Source organism: Coturnix japonica, chromosome 8 (genome assembly GCF_001577835.2).
Source record: "Coturnix japonica isolate 7356 chromosome 8, Coturnix japonica 2.1, whole genome shotgun sequence".
In the NCBI taxonomy this organism is placed as follows: Eukaryota; Metazoa; Chordata; class Aves; order Galliformes; family Phasianidae; genus Coturnix; species Coturnix japonica.
The window spans coordinates 24,997,736-25,017,946 of NC_029523.1; the positions used below are offsets into that span (position 1 = coordinate 24,997,736).

General features: G+C 39.5%; 1 protein-coding gene and 1 long non-coding RNA gene across 8 annotated transcripts in view; one reads left to right on the forward strand and one right to left on the reverse strand.

Moving 5' to 3' along the window:
- Positions 1–183, reverse strand: part of LOC107317746 — a 12,614-nt gene extending 12,431 nt beyond the window's left edge. For 3 of the 4 annotated variants that reach the window (XR_004308267.1, XR_004308266.1, XR_001557010.2), the window contains exon 1: positions 71–183. This is a non-coding gene — a long non-coding RNA (uncharacterized LOC107317746). The remainder of the gene's footprint in view (positions 1–70) is intronic. The other variant, XR_001557008.2, reaches the window with a different exon arrangement.
- ALG6 (ALG6 alpha-1,3-glucosyltransferase) lies at positions 137–19,915 on the forward strand. Of its 4 annotated transcripts, none has more exons than XM_015870756.2 (15): positions 137–241; positions 1,372–1,483; positions 4,766–4,850; positions 7,692–7,781; positions 8,652–8,740; positions 10,722–10,804; positions 11,480–11,544; positions 13,726–13,911; positions 14,406–14,541; positions 16,596–16,681; positions 17,248–17,332; positions 18,364–18,434; positions 18,777–18,845; positions 18,987–19,185; positions 19,455–19,915. In XM_015870756.2, the coding sequence occupies exons 2-15, from the start codon at positions 1,402–1,404 to the stop codon at positions 19,650–19,652; spliced, it is 1,524 nt and encodes a 507-aa protein (XP_015726242.1). In that variant the 5' UTR covers positions 137–241; positions 1,372–1,401; the 3' UTR covers positions 19,653–19,915. The 4 variants fall into 4 exon arrangements, with proteins under 4 accessions (XP_015726242.1, XP_015726243.1, XP_015726240.1 ...); XM_015870757.1 differs by having other exon boundaries at positions 142–222; XM_015870754.2 differs by lacking the exon at positions 137–241 and adding an exon at positions 297–521.
- Positions 19,916–20,211: the final 296 nt, after the last annotated feature.

The window sequence follows — 20,211 nt, forward strand, 5'->3', positions numbered from 1 at the left end:
AATAATAATAATAATAATAATAATAAATACTTATTCACGCCCCCCCCCTACGAACACCCTCCCCACGCACCGTCCCGCCGCCACAGGCCCAACACCGCGGCCTGAGCTACGCAGGCGCGAGCTTTATGCGCATGCGCACTGCGCCGCCCCGCGCCGCCTTAAGGCCTGGCGGAGGCCGGAAGCGGTTTCGAACGCGGAAGCGCGCGAGTGGCCGTTGGTCCAGTAAGGCGGGAACGGGGAGGTGCGCGACTCACCACAGGGTCGGCGGGGCGGGACGGGACGGGGGTCAGCGCTGTTGGCCTGTCTGTGTGCTGAGGAGGCCGGCGGTCAGCGCCCGTTGTGCTGCATGCCCTGATGGAGGGGGTTTTCTGTGCCTAAAGGTGCTGTCTAGAGGCCCTCAGGTGCTGTAAAGGGCAGAAGCCGGAGCTGAGGCCGCCTCCTGGGCGCTGAGTTCCGTGGGTTACCGGCGGTTACAGAGCCCTGCTTTGCCACCAATAAAAGCACGGTGTTGGCTTCGTGAGGTATGGGATCATTATTGAGGAGGAAAAGGGGGCAGGGGAGGCTGTTATGAGGAGCATCGTATTGTAGGGAGCATCATGTTATAATGAGCATCATTCCTGGCCGAGGGTGAAACGATCACGGTGTCAGCAGCGTTCTGTGTTGAGATCAATGTGCCTGTAGCACATTGTAAGTGTAGCAAAGGATGCACAACGATCAGCATTCACTTCTCAGCCTATAGATGGGGATCTGCTGCTGTCATGGATCTGTGTCATTCAAAGATCTTTATTTCCCCTCAGTGCTGGGGGGGTCCCAGCTTTCCACAAGCGATAGGTATGAATTTAATGTGAGCAGAATTATCAAGGCACATCTCCATTTTCCATAACTCAGCTATGCTGTTTTTACTCCAGAAATTAAGTGACATTAACACCATATATTCACTGCTTTAAGCTGTGTGCGTGTTAACAACATTTAGTCCTTTTTTCCCCTTACTTTATTGATCTAGGAATGCATATACATTTATTTGAAGGCACTTTTCCTCTTTCAGGCACAAATACTTGTTCATGAGCTACTCAAGGCACTTAACAACTTTGTGTTGTCACAGGTGAAACATGCTTTGTGTGTATAATAAATAGAGCAGAACTTGCTAAGGGGAAGCTCAATTGTATACATATAGGTGCAGGATAGATTTAGCCTGATAGCTGAGCTCTTTGAAGCCATTTGAAGTCTTTTACTTTCTTTTTGCTGTTGTTTTTATGTAGTTTCTCAGATTCCTGCCCAGCTTCTAGCTCAGAATGAGGAGGACTTGCCAATAGTGCCATTAAATGGCTAAGGAACAAACCGTAGCAATATTTTTGTGTTTGTTTTTTCCAGGTACCTTCTGGCTTATTACACAGACCAACTATGGAGAAGTGGAGCTTAATGACAATTACTGTGTTACTGGCACTTACTGTACGCTGGACTGTATCTCTTGGTTCTTATTCAGGTAATTCCTGCTCACGGTCTGTAAAACAACCACTTGAAGGTGAATTATGGAGCTTGTGATAAATTAAACTTGCATCTAAAGTCATAGGTAGGAAGCAGGGTGCTACTGCAAGTATTGTTGTGGCTTAGGGCTTATTTCCCTAAGGCTGGTATGATCCCTTGACTGCTTTAGTAAAAATAAGCACAGTGATAAATATCCCAGCCAAACAGGTTGGGTGCAGGGAGGGTCACTGATGCTTTGGGAGCAGCAAAAGAATGGCTGGCTGTCCGCTCCTGTGCCTCTGTCACTCCTGTGATTGCAGTGTATTACTGCAGTCTAGCCTTAAATTTGTTTAATCTTGTCCTTTAAGTTCTAGAACAGATAGAACCTTAACTTATATTTAGATAAATCTGTGCTGCTGATAACGAAGATGGTATAAAGGTGACATGAAGTGAGCGATTGCCCCGTGTCCCATAGCTGTACTTACTTAAGGTTGTTTACAACATGAACTAGAGCTATATTCTTTTAATAGATGAGTATTTCTCCTCCCCATCTCCTAATGCTTGCGAAGAGCTAGCAAGTTTTTTCCAACCTCTCAGCGGCCTTCCAACATTTAGCATACATGTGCACAGAGATTGCTCTCTGTGGGTTTTTAGTTTTAAATGCCTCATTACGTTCAGTCCCCATCAGCTAAAAGAATCACAAGCTCAGTCAAATTTGACTCTACTTTGCTGTTAAGGCAATTGGGAACGTCGTCCCCTGAGCTGTTCAGTAAGATTCTAGTGAGCTTTGAGTTTGTAACTCCTGAGTTTTATTTACATGGAGGGATTTGCTTGAAGATAAGTTGTGTGTGTGTCTTCTTACATGGTTATTTTTCATTTGCTTTCTGAAAATGCCCTCATAAAAGTTCTGCAGGTAACGGTGGCTCTCTTCTGCCCATCCGTGTACAGAGACTCGATCTCTATTTCTGAGTGACAGCGAATGTCAGTTGTGCTGCCCGTATTTACATTATTAACTAGGTTCTTCTAAGTTGAAAAGAATTACAAGCCAATCCAGATACTGACAGCCTTAAAATGGCTGAATTGAAAAGCATATTTTTCTCTATTTTTCATGTGTCTGTATGAAAATGTATATTATTTCACACAGAGCAACCATATAAGTGCTTTAGGAATAGGAAAATCCGAATCCAGTCCAATCCAGCAAATTGTCAAAGCACATGTTTAACTTTTAACATTGTCTGGGGTGAGAAAATTAGTCTGAATGTTAGAGCTGTCAAATACATAAGTACGGTAGAATTCCTCCCTCCCACCATCCTGCTTTGATTTCCTTCTCTTATAGTAAACCTTGAATTACTGGGACACGAAAGGAGTCGGGCAGGATGATGTCTAAACTGACTTTGTCCCTTTTTACTTTCTGTCACTGAGTGTAATATCATTCAGGAAGGATTAGAAACACTCATTGTTCTCAGAGGCAGGCTCTGGTCGAAGTGCTGATTCAGCATACTCGGAACGCACGCGTTGCATGGATGACCAGATGGAAGGAGGCTCATTCTGCCCTAATTTACTGGGTAGTGTTGGATTGTGCTATCATTTCCATTCTGCTGCTGCTTGCTATTTAGCATAGTTTGGGATCTCTTGGTAGAATTAGGGTCACACAATGGAGATAAAACATATAACTGCTTCCTGGTTTTGAGGGGTTACTAATTATGATGGCTTAGAATAGCTGCTCTTGTATAATTACTGAGGAAAAATTAAGCTTTGTGTATCGGAGTTTTTCATGCCATTACAAAATTACAAGCCAGATACTTGTGTTGAAAGGCAGCATCAGACCTTTAACAATTTGCTTTCTGTTATTAATAGAACAGATTAAGACCACTGTAAATTGAAAGCATTTCACTTCATTGTTCTGAAATGAATTTCTTTATACATATATATTATCTTGGAGAAGGGAAATTGTGTGTGTGCTACGTAGACTCTAAAATCTGTCTAACGCATTTTTTCTACTTTAGAAATGCTGTGACAGGTTCTTTATTGCAGTAGATTTTAGCTCCAGAAATGACACTGATAAGGCTCGTATTTGTCAGTGAGCTCACTGATTCAACTAAAAGCTTCCTGCCTGTGTCATATAGTGAAGGTAATCTGTTCTCTCTCCTACTCAGGGGTAAGTTAGTGGAGATCTACTCTTTCTGCTTCTCAGGAATAAATAGAAGATATCTGAGCTTGTGTGGATCTCACAAACTTAAATCGTGGGGAAAAGCTATAGATAGTTTCCCTATATTTTAAAGAGTCTTACATTTCTGTCTATTTAGTGTTGATATTTTAATGGAGGTACGATCAGTCCGGTTTCTGTTCTTAGTAAGCAGAGGTTAATAGAAGTAAATAAACTGTGATACAAGATGCTTAACATTCTGCCATGACCAGAGTTAGGCTTATGTTAAGAAATGGTTGGTGAGTGGGCAGCTGAAGTATTTGCACTCATAAAGCTTTTTTCCATAGGAAGAAAGCTCTTGATTTCCTGAGAGATTTATGTGTGTGCGTGTGTGAAAAGTATCCTTTAACATAATTTGCTTTGCAAATTGCTATCTAGCAATCACTCCTCTGAAAAATGTGAGAGAAAATTCCTGTAAACCAAAATGGAACAGTTATTATTTAGAAGTTTTATATGGAAAAAAAATATTCTAAAGCAGTTCTGTGCACTGAACTAATAAGTGGCTTGTGTTAACTATTAAGAATCACAAGGTAAGGAATGTTAGATGTGGTTTTCTTGGTAGCAACACAAACAAGGTGACAGAGGAAAGGGAGAGGAACTGGGGGCTTTTGGCAGGAGCTGCTTCTAAGTGAATTTAGAAATAAGGCTGGTTGTTAATTCCAAAAGCAATGAATGGCAAGGTACCATGGCGTGGCTGTAGCCTTGTCTATGGTTATTTACTGAGGAAGTGTAGCTGGTACAAAATGGGTGTAAGGTGTCTGCTGTGTGTGTTTTCTTATTGCAGAGGAAGTGCCACGTTTCTCATCTGTACTTGGTAATGATTTTTTTGTCAGCTGAGGAAGCTGTTCTTCATGCTGGGATATCTTGATAAATGCTCATCACAGATAGATCCAGAAAGCCAAAAAAACACGTGAAGCTTTTTTTTGTTAATTGTTAGACTGTGGAACAGATAAGGTCTCTCTTTTCTTCTTGAATGAAATAGAAAAAGGGAGAATAAAATTAGTATTATAAGAATATGCAAATACAGTTTGCTTTTCTTCCAGATGTGTATAAGCAGAATAAATTCATAAATACTGTTATCTTTTATTTTTTTAGGTGCGGGAAAGCCACCTATGTATGGAGACTATGAAGCTCAGAGACACTGGCAAGAAGTTACTTACAATTTACCCGTCAGGCAGTGGTACGTAGTGCTGTTATGTTATAGTTCAGGTTGTCAAGGGGGTAAATGTTTGTTTTACACCTCACTTAAATATACCTTCATCTGAGATGTTGGATGTATCTTTTTCTATCCTAAAAGCGCTTTTCTAGTGGCATAATATCACCTGATGCTTAGATTGAAATACTGTTTTCTTCACAAAATAAGCTTGCTAGAATTGCTAGGTGTTTGCTTTCTGAATGATATTCTGACTGGTGATATTCACTGCTGTGAAGCTCCAACTTTGTTTTGAACTGAACACTACAGAATAGAAGCTTAATTCAACTCTGTTTCTGTAAATATGCAGGGACAATCCTAAAAGCTCTTTGCTGCATGGAATTTTGCACGTGACTCTGGGATTCAGAATGTGGAGCCTATATTATCATTTTATTTTACTCTTTCTGGGACACCTAAATCTCTCGTTATGCCAGAGCCGGGATAATGGAGAGCTGATGTAATAATAGAGTTGGCAGCTTTGATCCGCTCTGCAGGCAGAACTGCATGTACTCGAAGTTGAGAGTTATGGCAGTCGTTATTTCTGGGCGTTCCCAGGGCTCAGATGGGGCTGTGTTGCAGGCTGGGTTTCGCCTATGGGCTGCAGCTTGGGCATCTCCGCCTTGTTGTATTAGGTCTTTGTTTGATTTAGAACAGAAGTTTTTCAGATTGGGGCTGCTTTGGAAACAGAAATCTGCAGTGAAGTGGTACTTTGTCTTGGGAGTTTGCAAAAAGACATTTCAGCTGACACGCGAGGGATTGCTCTGTAGAAGCAAGCTGAGCTTTCTTTCCCCTCCTGTATTACAGGAATGCACAGTATCAAGAGACACTGTACTCCGGTACATTGGGGAAATAAATGTTCAGATTTGGAGCTGATTTGAATCACTTCTTGTATTATTTGCTCAGTGTTTAGGAAAGCTGTCTGTGCAGCAAGCACACTATGTACATTTATTTAAGTAACAAAGCAGTTCTCTTATGAGAACGAAGTCCTATCAGATTTTTAGATCTCTTGATTTATTTTTTTTCCACAGAATTTGTCATTATTACAGGCCTGCACAGGTGAAATAACAGCATTTTCCATGCGTGTTTCCAATGACTCAAAAAACATTTTTCTTAAATGCCAGAGTAAGAATTTAAATAGCTTTCTATTTTCAAGTCTTCTCATTATGTGTTAAAAGCTACATAAAAAAACATCCTTCTTATTAAAATGTCTTATGCTGCTAATTAAGTCTATGAAGGGCTTTTTTTTGTTTGCTTTTTGCAAGTGTCCCTGGGTTTCTGTTGGAACGATGAGTTTACAGAAGGTAAAATTACACAAGCAGCACGCGGCTGAACCAGAAAGCTTTCCACCAAGTGGCAGACTGCTAAAATCAGTGTGAGGAATCAGAACTGCTTTGTCGTGAGCAATATTGAACAATAGAATAAGAAGTGGAGATGCAGCTCAAAGAAATATGACTTATCATGAGTTCATAAGATATTTCAGACAGCTCATAAGGAATTCAAGAAACATCATTTACAATAATAAATGTCAAAAATTTTCTGTGTTTGAAGGGGGAAACTGGAAAATGCAAGAGCTTGCCCCTTGGCAGTTAGAATAGACTAGTTAAGGCTTCCTTGCTGTAAGGTATGAAGGATCTGATGCCTTATTTTTGTAACTTCTATTTTTCTTGGATAAAGCTCTCTGTTTCTCATGAGGAGTTGACTTAATTCTAGCTGCTGTCAGCCTTCCATAGAAATGCTGGGATGAGGGAGTTATCAACAGAGAAATCCTTTTTCTTTGTGTCTCTCACATCTTCCTTCTGAGTTTTCCTCTGAGGTGGAAGCAGGTGAAGTGGTTGTGGCTGATAGAACTGACTGGGATTCGTGACCTGTTGGCTGTTCAGGAGGTGTTACTGTGTTTACTTGGTTTACTTTCTAAAACTTTCCAAGCCTGACTCATGTGTTCCTGCTGATGGAAATGCCACACTAAACCTGGTGCGGCACACTTTCTTCGACATCTATGCTGTCTGTTCTATGGAATAGCTTGATATTGCCTTTTTTACTTCTGCTGAGTTGTTTCAGGCTTTTTCAGAGCGTTAGTATGTTGAACAGAAGCAGTTCTCAGCTTTGTAAGTTACGCTGTGCAGGAGTGGCAAGTAAATTCTAACTATTCAGAAATGGTTGTTGTGTATTACATGTGCTGTCCAAGTCCAGGGGGGAATCTGGGGCTATTATAAGGAAAAGAATAAGTTGCCATTCATTTGAAATCTCCACTTAAATGCATTGTTTCTATTTCCTTTTTGGTAAACTGACTGCTGTCTTCTGGGATAATCAACATGCGTGAGAAGTGTAGGTTCTGTTTGTAGATGGAGATGTGGATATACGTAACATTCCACATAAATATCTAGAACTGTAGATACTGATTTTGTACAGGCTTTATCTTAATCTCTGGATGTTTATCAAATACAATTCATGTAAAGGATTTTTTTCCTCTTCAGGTAAGGAACCTCCAACAGTTGTTTGGTTGGATTTTAGGTCTTTAGTTTTGCAAACACAAACAAGTGTATTCTGAATTGCTTTTGTTATGTTGCTTGAGATTTTTAGTGTGTGTGTAAAGTAAAGCAGATAAAAGGAAATTATAACAACATCTGTGAATTTGGAGGGCGTTGATTAAAAAATAATAATAACAGGTTTAACATTCAGATTTTTCCTTGGGTGAAAGCAAAGCTGGAAATGTGGATTCTTTTTGTGTATATATATTGTATATATAAAAATATAATATATAATGTATAATATATATTATATAATGTATATTATGTATATATTTATGTACGTGGAATTTTTTTTCCATAGGTACTTCAATACACGTGATAACAACTTGCTGTACTGGGGGCTTGATTATCCACCTCTTTCTGCCTATCACAGCTTTCTGTGTGCTTATGTGTAAGTTCATTATTTCAAGCATTTATTAACTGCAGTGGAGAATGCAAAACACCAATTTCCCTTTTTTCCCTCCTCCTGAGGAGTGAGAACAGGAGCAGAGAGCTGTCACACTGCTGAGATGGAAAGTATTGTTTGCTACTTTAAAGCCGGGGAAATAAATAAAATGGGTATCCCTGTTCTTGATGCTAATAATGCTATTTTTGTCTTAATTATTGTAAGAGGAGCTGAAGGGTTATATTATTTTCCTAGGCTCTGAAATTTTATCAGATTTTGATATGACTTGGATTTTAGTCTTTCCCTGTAAGCTGTTGTTGGATCAGTGATGCACAGAAAAAAAAATACTGTAGGATTTGAGCGTGTTGCATGGGAAAACTCTCTTGTATCGAGAGCCTGAGTGACATTTGATGACTGGATATCATGTAAATAGAATTCTGTTGTTGGAATACTTTTTCCACAAGAGCTTTACTGCCATTGGAATGAGACTTATGGAATAAGAATGTAGGTTAAAGTGCACAGGCACAGTTATGTGGGGCATCTATGTGAACTGTAAATGGTTTATATTTAATACTTAAGCATGAAAGGTATTTACAATTGTTTTTTTAAAAGTCAGTGGAACTAGACTGAAGGTAGTTAGCTTGTCCTAATAAACAGCGTATTCCTTTTTTTTTTAAGTAGCTGAATTCCATAGTATAAGCAGATCTAGTGGTGACAAAAACCTTTCATTGATCACTATTGCTTTTTGAAATATTTCTTCTCATTCATCTTAATACTTGGAATATGCTCCCGTGCATGTCATCTTTATTACAGAAAGGAGTGTAAAGGGAAATGAGAACTGTCTACATTTTGATGTGTCTGTACTTTGTTTTACAGTGCAAAGTTAATAAATCCTGGTTGGATTGCTCTCCACACATCTCGGGGGTATGAGAGTCAGTCCCATAAGTTATTTATGCGTACAACAGGTAGGAAAATGATATTTCCTTGGGTTGTGGGATGATCACACGGTTTGGTCTGGCTTACTAATTTAGCATGCTTAATTTCATGCATCTGTTTTCACCAGTTGCTCAGTTCTTTGACTTGGGTGGCTTTGCTGGAAGATCTTTATTGTGAGCTTTTATACCTTACCTGGCAGCGGGAGCTATTGGATTTTTTAAAGAAGTCACTTTTTTTTCTTTTTAATGGTTGCTACTTCTTGGAAATAAAACAGTGTTAATAAAAAGTAAAAATATATTTTCTACTTCTGTACTGACTGTCACTTTCATGTAGTCGCTTTTCTGACCATTTGATTCTTTCAAACTGCTCTGACAAAGATGAGGGTAGAACAAGTGCAGAAGAATAATGTAAATAACTGAATTAATTGGCTCTTTCAGTAGGACAACAAACAGTGCATCCAGTGAACTTTTGTTCTCAGAGCAATGACAGATGCCAAATTATCTTGTTACTGGTTTCTACCATTTGAAACGTGTCCTTTGCTTCGTGGAACAATATTGTTCCACAAAATGCTTTCTGATTACAGTGGCAGAATTTGCTGTTCATCAATAGCTTTTCTGTACTTCATGAACCTCTCAGTCTGGTCTCTAATAATCGATTGAATTGAAACAAAAAAATCTCTAAAACTTAATTATCCTTGAAATGGTCTGTATTAATTCTGAAATCAACTCACTTGATAAACCCCCGGTAGATCTAGGAGTACTGATTAAACACTTCTTAAACAACAGCCATTAAAATAATGCATGAAATGTTCGGTGTCAGCTGTTCATGTTCCACCTTTATATGAAGTGTCAGGGTATTTGTTTTGCTAATGCCTTGGGTATATTTGTTTAATCGTGGCTTAAACCTACAGAATTATTATTACTCCGAATAACTGATGTCTTTATAAACGTTTTCTTCCAAAGCCTGTGATGAAAAAGGCAAAGTATGTTTCTCCTCTTAGAATAGTTGCACATTTTCTGAAATCTGCTTATAGAAATAATGTAAGCTTAAGCTCTTAAGGCAACAATCAAGTAGAATTCAGCTGCTGGTAATCCTAGGCAGATGAACCTGCTGGTTCTTGTCTCACTGACCCTCTTACAACTACTTGCTGTAGGCAGATTATGAAAACCAAGGAACTAATTTAGTCTATTTGGCCACATCTGTAGTAGTTATCACAAAAATAAGTTGGACTTTTTTTATAATCTAAAGCCTGTTACATATATTTATGGCTTTGAACTATATATTCTGACAAAAAAAAAAAAAAGCTTCATTGGATCTAGTTGTAGTTGATTTCTTTTGAGAATTAAGAATGCCTTCTCTCATTTTGGCATGTGAGGAACTAGAGTGTGCCCCGTTATTGACTGAGGCTGTGCCAGAAGTCGGGACAGCTGAACACGTGGAAGCAGCAGCCTTTGGGCATCAGAAATGTTAGTGTTAGCAACATTAACAAGGTCAAATTATCTAGACCAATTTCTTTTTGTCCTTTAAAGTGTAATGACTCTGTTTATTAAAATACTCAAAAGTTCTTCATTAGAACATCTATTTTTTTTTTATATTTTTCCACTGCCTTATGTAAAACATTTGGACAATGTTAGATGTGGTGTAACTGCCAAAGTTGAGCTATCCTTAAAACAACGGAACAAACTGTAATACAACATGAGATGGTGGAAAGTCATATCGAGCTGGAACTATAACTGCTGCCTCTTGAGCCTCAGTTGACTTGAGTGACTGATGTGGAGTTTTCACCTTAAGATACTGCTGCAAAGCCCACGTTCAGAGATAGTCAACAAGTCTGACTCCAGCATTGTGTAGTTATCTGAATAACGCAGGGTGCAAACAAGACGTAGAACATTAGAAGGTTAAAATTAAGCAGTAAAATATTCACAACCCAGATGAAAATGGGCAATGTAAATTGTAGTAAGATGAATTATGTGGGAGGATTCTAATGTGAGTTCCATCTTTATTTTTCAGTGTTTGTTGCTGATTTGCTGATTTATATTCCTGCAGTTATTTTATATTGTTGCTCCTTAAGGGAAGCATCTACTAAAAGGAAGGCAAGTATCTGATGTTTGTGTAATTAAAAAACAAAAACAGTAAAGTCCATGCAGTTAAAATGATAGAAATTCAACAGGGTGAGAGTTAATTAGTGTACAGAGCACTGGTGTCAATTCACATAAAACCAATGGCAATCTGTATATCTCCTATTGGCAAATTTTCATTAAAAAAAACCAAAAGCCATTAATTAATTTTATAGCAATTGTTTCAGTGTCTTCAGTGGCAAAAACAAGATGCTCTGCGGTTTAGTAGCCGTGAGCTGCAGAATTGTATTTCTTTCTGAATGTATGACTTGATTGGCAGAAACAAGATTTGAGCTGTGATGTTTGAACTGTGCTTTGCACCCTCCTTGTGGCAGAGCCAGTATTTTTCTAGAATAAAAAGTCTTCCCATTTTTGGAGTGGTTTTGAGGTTTAAGATGGGTGTGAGTGATTTCTGAGCTGGTTGGCAAAGAGCAGGCTGGGCTTCATTCAGTGTTTTCTTATTTATGGAAATTCTTTATCCATTTTTATTCCTCAAAATATTACTGTCAGAAGATAAATTGCAGAGGAAGATTCCTGCATAGGATGCACCACAGGAGGGCAAATTTATCAATTGGAGTTGTAGTATAAATGTTCTTATGTCTAATTCTTAAGCTTTTTTTTTTTTTTTTCTTTTTCCATCCTCCTGTTCAGGTCTACACTGCTCTCTGTATACTTCTTTACCCAGGCCTCATTCTAATTGACCACGGACACTTCCAGTATCCTTTTTTTGCAGTGAAATGACAGGAGTTTCCATTTACAAAGTAACACTGTTCTTTTGGTAATTGTCTTTTGCTGGGAGGGAGGCAGATGACTTCATCTGAGGGGCCTCTGCCTACCCCAAAGCAGAACTGGTAGAGAAAACCATATGTCTGGAATATATTGGAGATGAAGAGATGCTACTGGGACAAATCAATCCAAACATGAATAGTGTTCTTTCTGTGCCTCAAGCTTGTATTTCTGTCAGTCACTTTATTGCTGAAAATGTCAATGGTAGTATGAGTGAAAAGAATAATGGCTTGTGCTCCTGTGATTTGTTTGGAAAAGGAATCACCTGAGATCTTTCTGATAGCAGAAGAGCATGTTGAGCACAGTGCTGTAAAATGTTCATTTCTATACAATGTACCGTTCCATGCTTGTCTTTGCAATTACTCAAGATTGGATTTGCTTTGCTTAATGCCCAGCCACTTAGGAGTTAGGCATCTGAGCTATGGCACTGGAGCTAATTAGTCAGTGTTGGTGGTAGACACCCCCACAGGTGGGTCTTCTTAATGAGGTTTCTGTTCTTACACCTGCTTCACCCATCAGAAACTAACTGTTGTTAGCTGGCTATTCCAGGCTGTGCTGCTCACAATCCTGCAGGTGATGAATGTGGGCACTGAAGTACTTTAAGGGACATGAAATCTCAACATCTGCTAAACCAAGTTTTGATAATCCAATAATTTACTAAGTTGTATTTTTCTTCCAAGATCCTGCATGATGAGCTTGGATGGAAATGCATCTTAGAAAGAAGTCATGGAAACAAACAAACAAATCTTATTACTGTTAGATATTTGAGTTACAGTCCAGGAATTCTGAAATTCTGTTTTTGATCTGACCTAAAGATATGGATCATCTTTAAAGATACATCACGTGCAGCCAGGAATAGGAATAGGATGCAGCTCTTCTTAGATGAGAGAAGCTGGTAAAACAGTAGAAGGCCCGGGGTTTATTTTCTGATGTGTAAGAGATATACAAAAAAGAAGACAATCTGATGGCAGTTTTTGTGTCTGTGTGTGTGCGTGTCTGTTAGTATTCCTAAACTCACCTAAGGAATACTTGGCTTTCAAATACATAAATATTTTGAACCTTAATCACAATGGCATGCTGGAGTAGGTTGTCAGTAGAAGCTGTGGAATCTGCAGCACAAAGTTCCTTAAGAAAAGATTCAGCAAAGTGATGTCAGTAATGGCATAGGTAGAGCAGACTGATGGTCTCCTGTGGTCTCTTCCGGCCCAATGACTGTGTGAATAACTTTACTATTTGTCACCAGCTCCCAAGAAGTCAATAGGTTTACTTAACCGTAACTGCTGCTGCACATCCCTTAAAGATCACAGCTGTTGGTTTAACAATTTGTCAGTGTGAAATCTCAAATATTTGTGGTGATTTTGGGTGGGAGATTTGAGTGGATTGAAAACAATTGAGATGATCTGAATGTCTTGTCACAGCTATTTGTACTGCCAAAGAGAAAACAAAATAGGGAATACAGGCATATCTGATAGTTTCTGCTGTGGTGTGAGAGTAAGGGTAGGAGACAAAGCTGATCTTTTGTTGTACTTTAATTGTAGCTGTAGCTTTCAGTCTTCAGCTGAGTTTGGGAACCTGCCTTCAAAATCCAATGGATGTAACTGCTTTTAGTAAGGGTGCATGTAACATTATCACACACATAAAACCCAGTAGTCCTGTAGGTAAGGAATACACAATTTACACACCAACACTTGAATGTTCTTTAAATATATCATTTGTGAGAGGAGAGGCTCATTAAAGCTTTAATTATGGAAATACCATAGAAAAAATGTTTATTCTGATGCATCTTACTTTTGCTTTTGTTACTAGTTGAGCTCAAAGCTTGGTTGACTGACAGTATGTCACATGTATAATTAACATTCAGGCAATATCTGTTCTCATTTTTTGCCCATGTAATCTTTGAGTTAAGTCTTAGAAATAAATAAACCTTTTAAAAAGGGCTTTAAATAGAAGTCAAAGCATTCCTCTGAAGAAAACAGTCACAACTGACAATGTGGTTTCTAAAACGTGGGAGAACTTACTTTGTGTGCAATTTTACACTTGTCCCTCAGGGCACTCATTAGTAATTTCCAGTACTAAAATGTGCATCTTGTCCTTAACATAAAAAAAAACATATACAACTCAGTGAGCCTTGGATTTGCCTTGTGGGGTGTACTTTTCTTGTCTTATGACTGGAACCTTCTGGGGTCGGTAGCATTTTGCTTGGCCTTAAATTATAAGCAAATGGAGCTCTACCATTCTCTGCCCTTTTTTTGCTATTTACTTGGAAAATGTTTCAAGGAGGGAATGAAAGGAAAGGGGTAAGTGGTTTCAAAGCATTTGATTTTGCTTAAGAATTTATTCAGGCAGCCTGGCACTGAGAATTCTCTTTATGTTCTCATTTCTGAATTAATTTCTAGTGAAAGATAACTTGTAATGTATTCTTCTCCCACAAAACAAGTGTTTCTTGTTGAAATCTACATTAAGTATTTCCACGTGAAGATAGCAAAGTCTGTTAAGCTGTCTCTCCTCAGGACTCTGCCTTCTGTCTACTAGATTAAATGTGGGCTATGATGGGCAACCCGATGGACAACCAGATTAGATGGACAGCAGTAGCTCTCCGCTTCTCATGGAGTTGTTCTTGCTAATCTGGGGATGATGAACTTTTCCTGTGGTACTGGTGACTCTTCTTGTTCAGGCTGGTTACCTTCAGTTCTCTTTTTAAAAAAAGACTTAATTTATAAAGTAAGAATTGACTTTTGTTAAGAGTAGCTGTTTTTATCTTCTCTAATGTAAACTCTTCTCTTTATTGCAGGTTACTGTTGTTAATTAAATTAGCAGTGACAGTGGTGGCTTCCTTTGCTGTCTGCTGGCTCCCGTTCTGTACCGATGTGGAACAAATCATGCAAGTGCTCAGAAGACTCTTTCCCATTGACCGAGGCTTGTTTGAGGCATGCATGTTTTCTTCTCCCCCACCCTGCTGCAAATGTTCTGTATTCTTAGATCCCTTGAGAAACCTTCATCGTGACCTTTAGGGATTTCATGTGGGAGACACACCACAGAACTCGTAATTTGAGATGGCTTCTTCAGCAGTCATTTCTTGCCAGTTATTTAATCCAGTATTTAACCCCAGCTCAGCTGGCATCTTCCAGGATATTATACGAGTAGACAACACTTATCCCATCATCAAACTCATACTTCAATCCATACATTTTTCCATTGAGATAGATTCCATAGTAATTGACAGTGTCAGAAGATCTAACCTGAAATGTTTGCAGATTCAGCCTCTTTGATTCTGCTCAGCATTTATTTCTTTTTACAGGAATTAAAAAGAAACCCCAAACCAACTATTTAGAGTGCAGTGTAGGTGTTCCTTTGTATCCTGACTTGTCCTTTTAGTGCGAGTTCCCTCACTTTTTTTCCCAGAAGTTGTAGATCTGTTCTTTTCCTTTCCCCAGGCTGTTAGCACTGTGCAGTATGCAAGCATTGAGTGCTGCAGCCTTAATCCAGTAAAGCAGTGACTTGTTTACAGGGGTATCAGTGGTACAAAAATGGTGCTGCTTTCCAAAGTAACAGGGAGTTGTTGGTGCTTTGCTTAACATGGCACAAAAGTTACTGTCGTGTTTGCAAAAGTGAGTTCTCAGCTTCAGGTTGAACTCAGGAAATTAAACTCTGGTTTTTAATTGTGTTGATGTCACAGGGATTTAAACAAGCACACATTGGGCTCATCTTGAATTTTCTTTTAATCTTTAGGTATAAATAATAGCACAACTGTCTCTTTATTTATTTATTTTTTTTCTTGAGCGGTTAATGCTGCTGTACTGCAGGCAGCATTTTATTTAGGTGACAGCATTCTCAGAGTATATTCTGTGGTTTCATGTTGTTGTTTAATAAACAAATGCACAAAAGACCTCCTCAGTCCCCTGAAAAACAACGACCCTACTCCTTGGGAGTTATCTGAAATCTGTCAATGAATAGCTTTGGTCACCACACATTTTTTATGCAGTTCAAAGTTTAAAAAGGATATTTGTAAGTGACAATAATCAGAGAGTCTGAAAAAGCTGAAGGATTTTAGTCTAATATTAGCCCAGATATTTTCTGAGTTGATGAGGGGACTGACCTGCTGGATGCTAATATAGATAAAATGAGAAATTGTCCACGTAAGCAATGTACAGTAAATTTATACTGGGGTGCATGTAACAGGTTCTTTGAATTGGTTCCCATTTACAGAAGCAGTAACAAATGCTGATGGTTGTAAAATCAGATTGGCTATTAAGTAGGCGTCCTGTGTGTTTGCTGGTGCTGCCAGACCCTCTGTTCACTTGTAATCCTCAGCAGATTTGAAGCACATACTCTGTATTGCTGGTGAGCATATGAGGAAGGTGGCTCAGTTGTTGGTGCTAGTAGCCTTCTTGCTGTTATGCCTACACAGCTGTGTTTCAAGCAGCTGTTTAGGGATGAGTTTCATGAGCATGATAGCTGTAGTTACAAATTTAATTTTGAAAGTGATCCTAGCACAACTGCTAATGTCTTTAGACTTCTTGATTTATTGGTGGTTAACTCTGTCATTGCTAGCGAGCAGTAAGCACAGCTAAATACATTCAGGTATGTAATGAAACGTGACAGTGTACAGAATCTCTTCACATTTGGGAAAGGATTCGTATACCCTGTTGTTTAGTCAGAGTTTTTCTAGGGGCAGCTGGTTCCTGAGCCTTATTAAGTGTGTGATCTCATGACTAAAGTCATAGGCTCTCGCACTGGAGAACTATTTTGCATTAGGACATGATTCAGACGGGCTTTTTGAAACTTTCTGTATTGGACTGAAAATGGGAAACATTGAAGTTACACCTCAGATTAGGATACATGCTCACAAGTGTCTTTTGGCACCATTAATGATTTAAAAAAATAATCTTCCCCTTTCCCCAAGTGCTCTTTCTGTCTCTGCCAAAGGCTTTAGTGGTGCAATTGATGACGCATTGCTTGTTTGTTTGTTTCTCTTCCCCAGGATAAAGTAGCAAACGTTTGGTGCAGCCTAAGTGTCCTTATAAAGGTAAAGGATGTGGTATCACCTCAGGCTCAGCTAAAGCTCAGGTAATGCATAGCTGAAGTGCTTTCCGTGCATTTCATCTGCAGGTTTTTTTGCACAATCAGTAATTTTTTCAATTAATTATAAGAAGTGATGTTTAAAATCTTGAGAATATCTTTTCTTTGTGTGTTTCTTCCAAGTGATAAATGTCTCCCCAGGTACTGTTAGGAAAACTTAACCACTGCAGAACTTCCTGCTTTTCTATATAGTGATCTTTTAGCTACTTGAATGGCTAAGGCTGAATTAAAATCTGTGTGCTGTCCTCTTCAGAGAATAATTACAACTTTTAATGCTCTCTGAAGTTGAAGTTGTTCTTCAGATAAGGGAACAGTTTGAGTTGAGATTTACAGCATCTGAAATCCTGGTGGAAATGATTCCTTTTTCTAAGACACTTCTATTGGTGAAGACCATTCAGTGCTGTCTGCCTCTATCTGTTTTCCTCGGCAGTTTTTTTATTTCTGAAAATTACTGTTAATTTCCGAAGGTGCACAGAGATTTCAGAACCGATTACATGATATAACTGAAGTGGTTATTCGTATATTCAAACCAGTTTTCTTGCAAAATCCCTTAGTGTTGCTGCGACGTTCCTGAGCCTGCTTCCTCCTTGTATCAAGCTGACTGTCCAGCCAACACTACGAGTATTTAAATTAGCACTGGTAAGTGCATGTCTTTAGTTGCTCCTTGTTTGCTGGCTGCCTCTGGCTGCTGGTGTGTGACCAACGTTTCTATGTAGAGTTGCCACAGTGTCAGGGATGGCCAGGATGGTCTGATTGGTCTTTTACATCCAGATTTAAAATCTTAGCTTCAGTTTTTAAGGAGTTTAATGTTGTATTTTTATTATTTACCTCTGAAGAAGCCCTACATGACAGAGCTTCGTATGGGGTTGATTTTTTTTCCTTTCTTGTGCTTGTTTTCCTTAATGCATTGGCTCCAGAAGTCTATGGAAAGACTCATGGTGAGCACTGTAAGCTCATCGGTAGCTTGAAAAGAAAATCAGGCTATTTTCCCAAATGTTTGCATTTTAGTCTCCTTGTTTCCTTGAATAGATCTGCATTTATGTTACTGTCACTTAAGTACAAAATCATTGCCTTGAAATCCCAATTTTGTGAAGCTGATGCTGAATCTCAAGTAATAGGTAGTTTTCCATTATTAATTTTGTGTAAGTGCTGTTGGAGTGTTTACCACAACTTTGCCTAAAGCCAACCTTTAGCCTTCCCCAGAACTGCTGGGCATCTTCCAGTGTGTTTCTATTTGGTTGGGGAAAAAACACAAACCCCGTGTTGAAAACAGTTTGGGGGGGTATTGGCTGTTTATGATACTGTGCACAAGTGATGCTCACAAGCTGAGCTGTTCGTGCTGTGAGATCTGCCAGCAGGGATGTGTAGCCACGTGTTACATGGTGGGGAGACTTGTCAGTAGGTCTCACTGAGAGTGGGGGCTCTTTGCATGAAGTGTTTTCTGGTTAAGCTTTCCAACAGTGCTTTGGGGTGGGTTTTTTGTAGGTACAGGAGGTTCCAGAAGCAGCTCTGTGTACTTGCGAATTGTGAGGGAGTAAATGTAGCAGTTAATTAGAAAAATCAGCTCACTTAGGTCATATATTCATACAGAGTCTATGGCAGCAGAACCTAAAGCAGCGCTTTGTGCTGCACTCACAGACGTTCACGTACCTCTGATTTCCTTTTCTCAGATTAGTTGTGCGTTGTCATTTTTCCTGTTCTCCTTTCAAGTACATGAAAAATCTATTCTCCTGGTGTCAGTGTAAGTAAATGATCTTTTGGTATGTTTATTCTGATTTTCCTCATCTTATTACTTACTGTATACTGCTTTCTTGCTTATAAATATAGCTGATGTTAAATACACTCTTGCTTTTCTGAATAACTTGTAAATGAAAATATATGAATACAACAGTGCTGGTCTTTCCTGCTGTCAGCTCAGTAGCTGGGTCCTGCTGCAGGTGTTTGTGCTGGGCAGAACGCTCTGTGTAAGGCTTGCAGGAGCACACAGGCAGTGGATGCAGTGCTTCATGCACTCTGGGCCTTCCTCAGCACGTCTGTGTTTGTGTATCTCCTTTTTATTTTTTATTTTATTTTTTCTTTTTAGACCAGTCTGCTTAATGATAAATGAAATCCCTTTTATGGCCACATGGTTTCTACTTGTATCAACTTTCAGGTGAGTCAGACACTCGATGTCATTTTTACTGTTCTTACCTGATCCTACTAATTACCAGTGTGTTCTTTTCTACCCTTTTCTTACCCTTTGTGGAAGATACCTCTGTGTGCACTCACTGCTGTAATCGTTGTCTTCTAACAGTATGTTGCCTCTTCTTCTGAAAGACGGCCTGCTGCTGCCCTACGTGGTGACAATGCTGGCGTTCCTGTCAGTCTGCATGGCTTCCTTTGCAATACTTGAAAGGACCTCAGCAAAGGACCTGCAGCTGAAGCCGCTCTACCTGGCCCTGCGGGGCAACCTCTTCTGGATGAGGCTGTTTCCCAAGATGGTCAGGAGTCTGGTGAGTAACTGGAATTCCTACTGCTCTCACTTAAATCTCTTTGTGGTACTGGACTATTTGTATGGAGCCATGTTATGTCCGTAACTGAATGAAGCGTCCTGCAGGGAACGCTGTGTTGTGTCGGGGTAGAGATATGTGAAGTTGTATTTTTCCTGTGTTGTCATCTGTGTGTGGATTGAAGAATACAGAGCACCCAAGTGATGAAAGTAACAGCTTATTCATGTGAGGTGTTAAATCAATACTAGCTAACGCATCATTGTGTCTTACAGTTCCTTCTATCTGTAACCCTGATGGGCGTCCTGTCTGTGATGAGTGCTGCTGTGCATCCTCCACAGAGGTTCCCGGATTTATTCCCCGTATTAGTGTCCTGTATTTCTTGCTTACATTTTTTATTCTTTTGGCTGTATTTTAATGTAATCCTACACTGGGACTCAACAAATGGAAAGAATCAGAAGAAAGTCAGTTAACCTGTGAAGATTGTGGACTGACCTATGAAAGGACAGTGGTTTTAGTGAGCAGTGTCTGACGTTGCAGGGGAACTTGTTTCTGATGTCATGCAATGCCTGTAAGCTAATGGCAACTGGGAAACGTGTTACACATGTAGCTATGAGGTGCTCAAAGACCGTTCGAAAGGCGTATTTTGAGGAATGCTTGGAAGTGAAAGTTGGTTTGTTTTCTTCAGAATTGTAGTACTTGTTGTTGCCTAATAAAGGACCAAATTTTGAATGAATGCTGAAATCCCCTGGCTGTATTAGCAAAACAGCAAACTGCTCTGTTGGCAGCAAGTGTAGAAGGCACAAGTTAAGTCCAGGTAGGGTGGGTGAGTGGTAATTGCTGGCTGCTGACTGTAAGTTGTGCTGCTGGATTGTTCTATAACACCAGCTGCCCTGTGGATGCACACACGGTTCCCCCATGTATAGCACTGCACATCATGCAGGCTGCTGCTTCAAGCCGTGCATCAGCGTGGGGTGCTCCTGCTGCTGTGATGCTGAGCAGATTCCTCATCTGACAGCAGGTATTTAAAAC

Coding starts and splice junctions, on each gene's coding strand:
- ALG6 (XM_015870756.2), top strand. CDS start 1,402: ATGGAGAAGTGGAGCTTAATGACAATTACTGTGTTACTGGCACTTACT. Junction 10,805..11,479: donor AAGCATCTACTAAAAGGAAG/GCAAGTATCTGA, acceptor CCTCCTGTTCAG/GTCTACACTGCTCTCTGTAT. Junction 17,333..18,363: donor GAGTATTTAAATTAGCACTG/GTAAGTGCATGT, acceptor TCCTTTTCTCAG/ATTAGTTGTGCGTTGTCATT.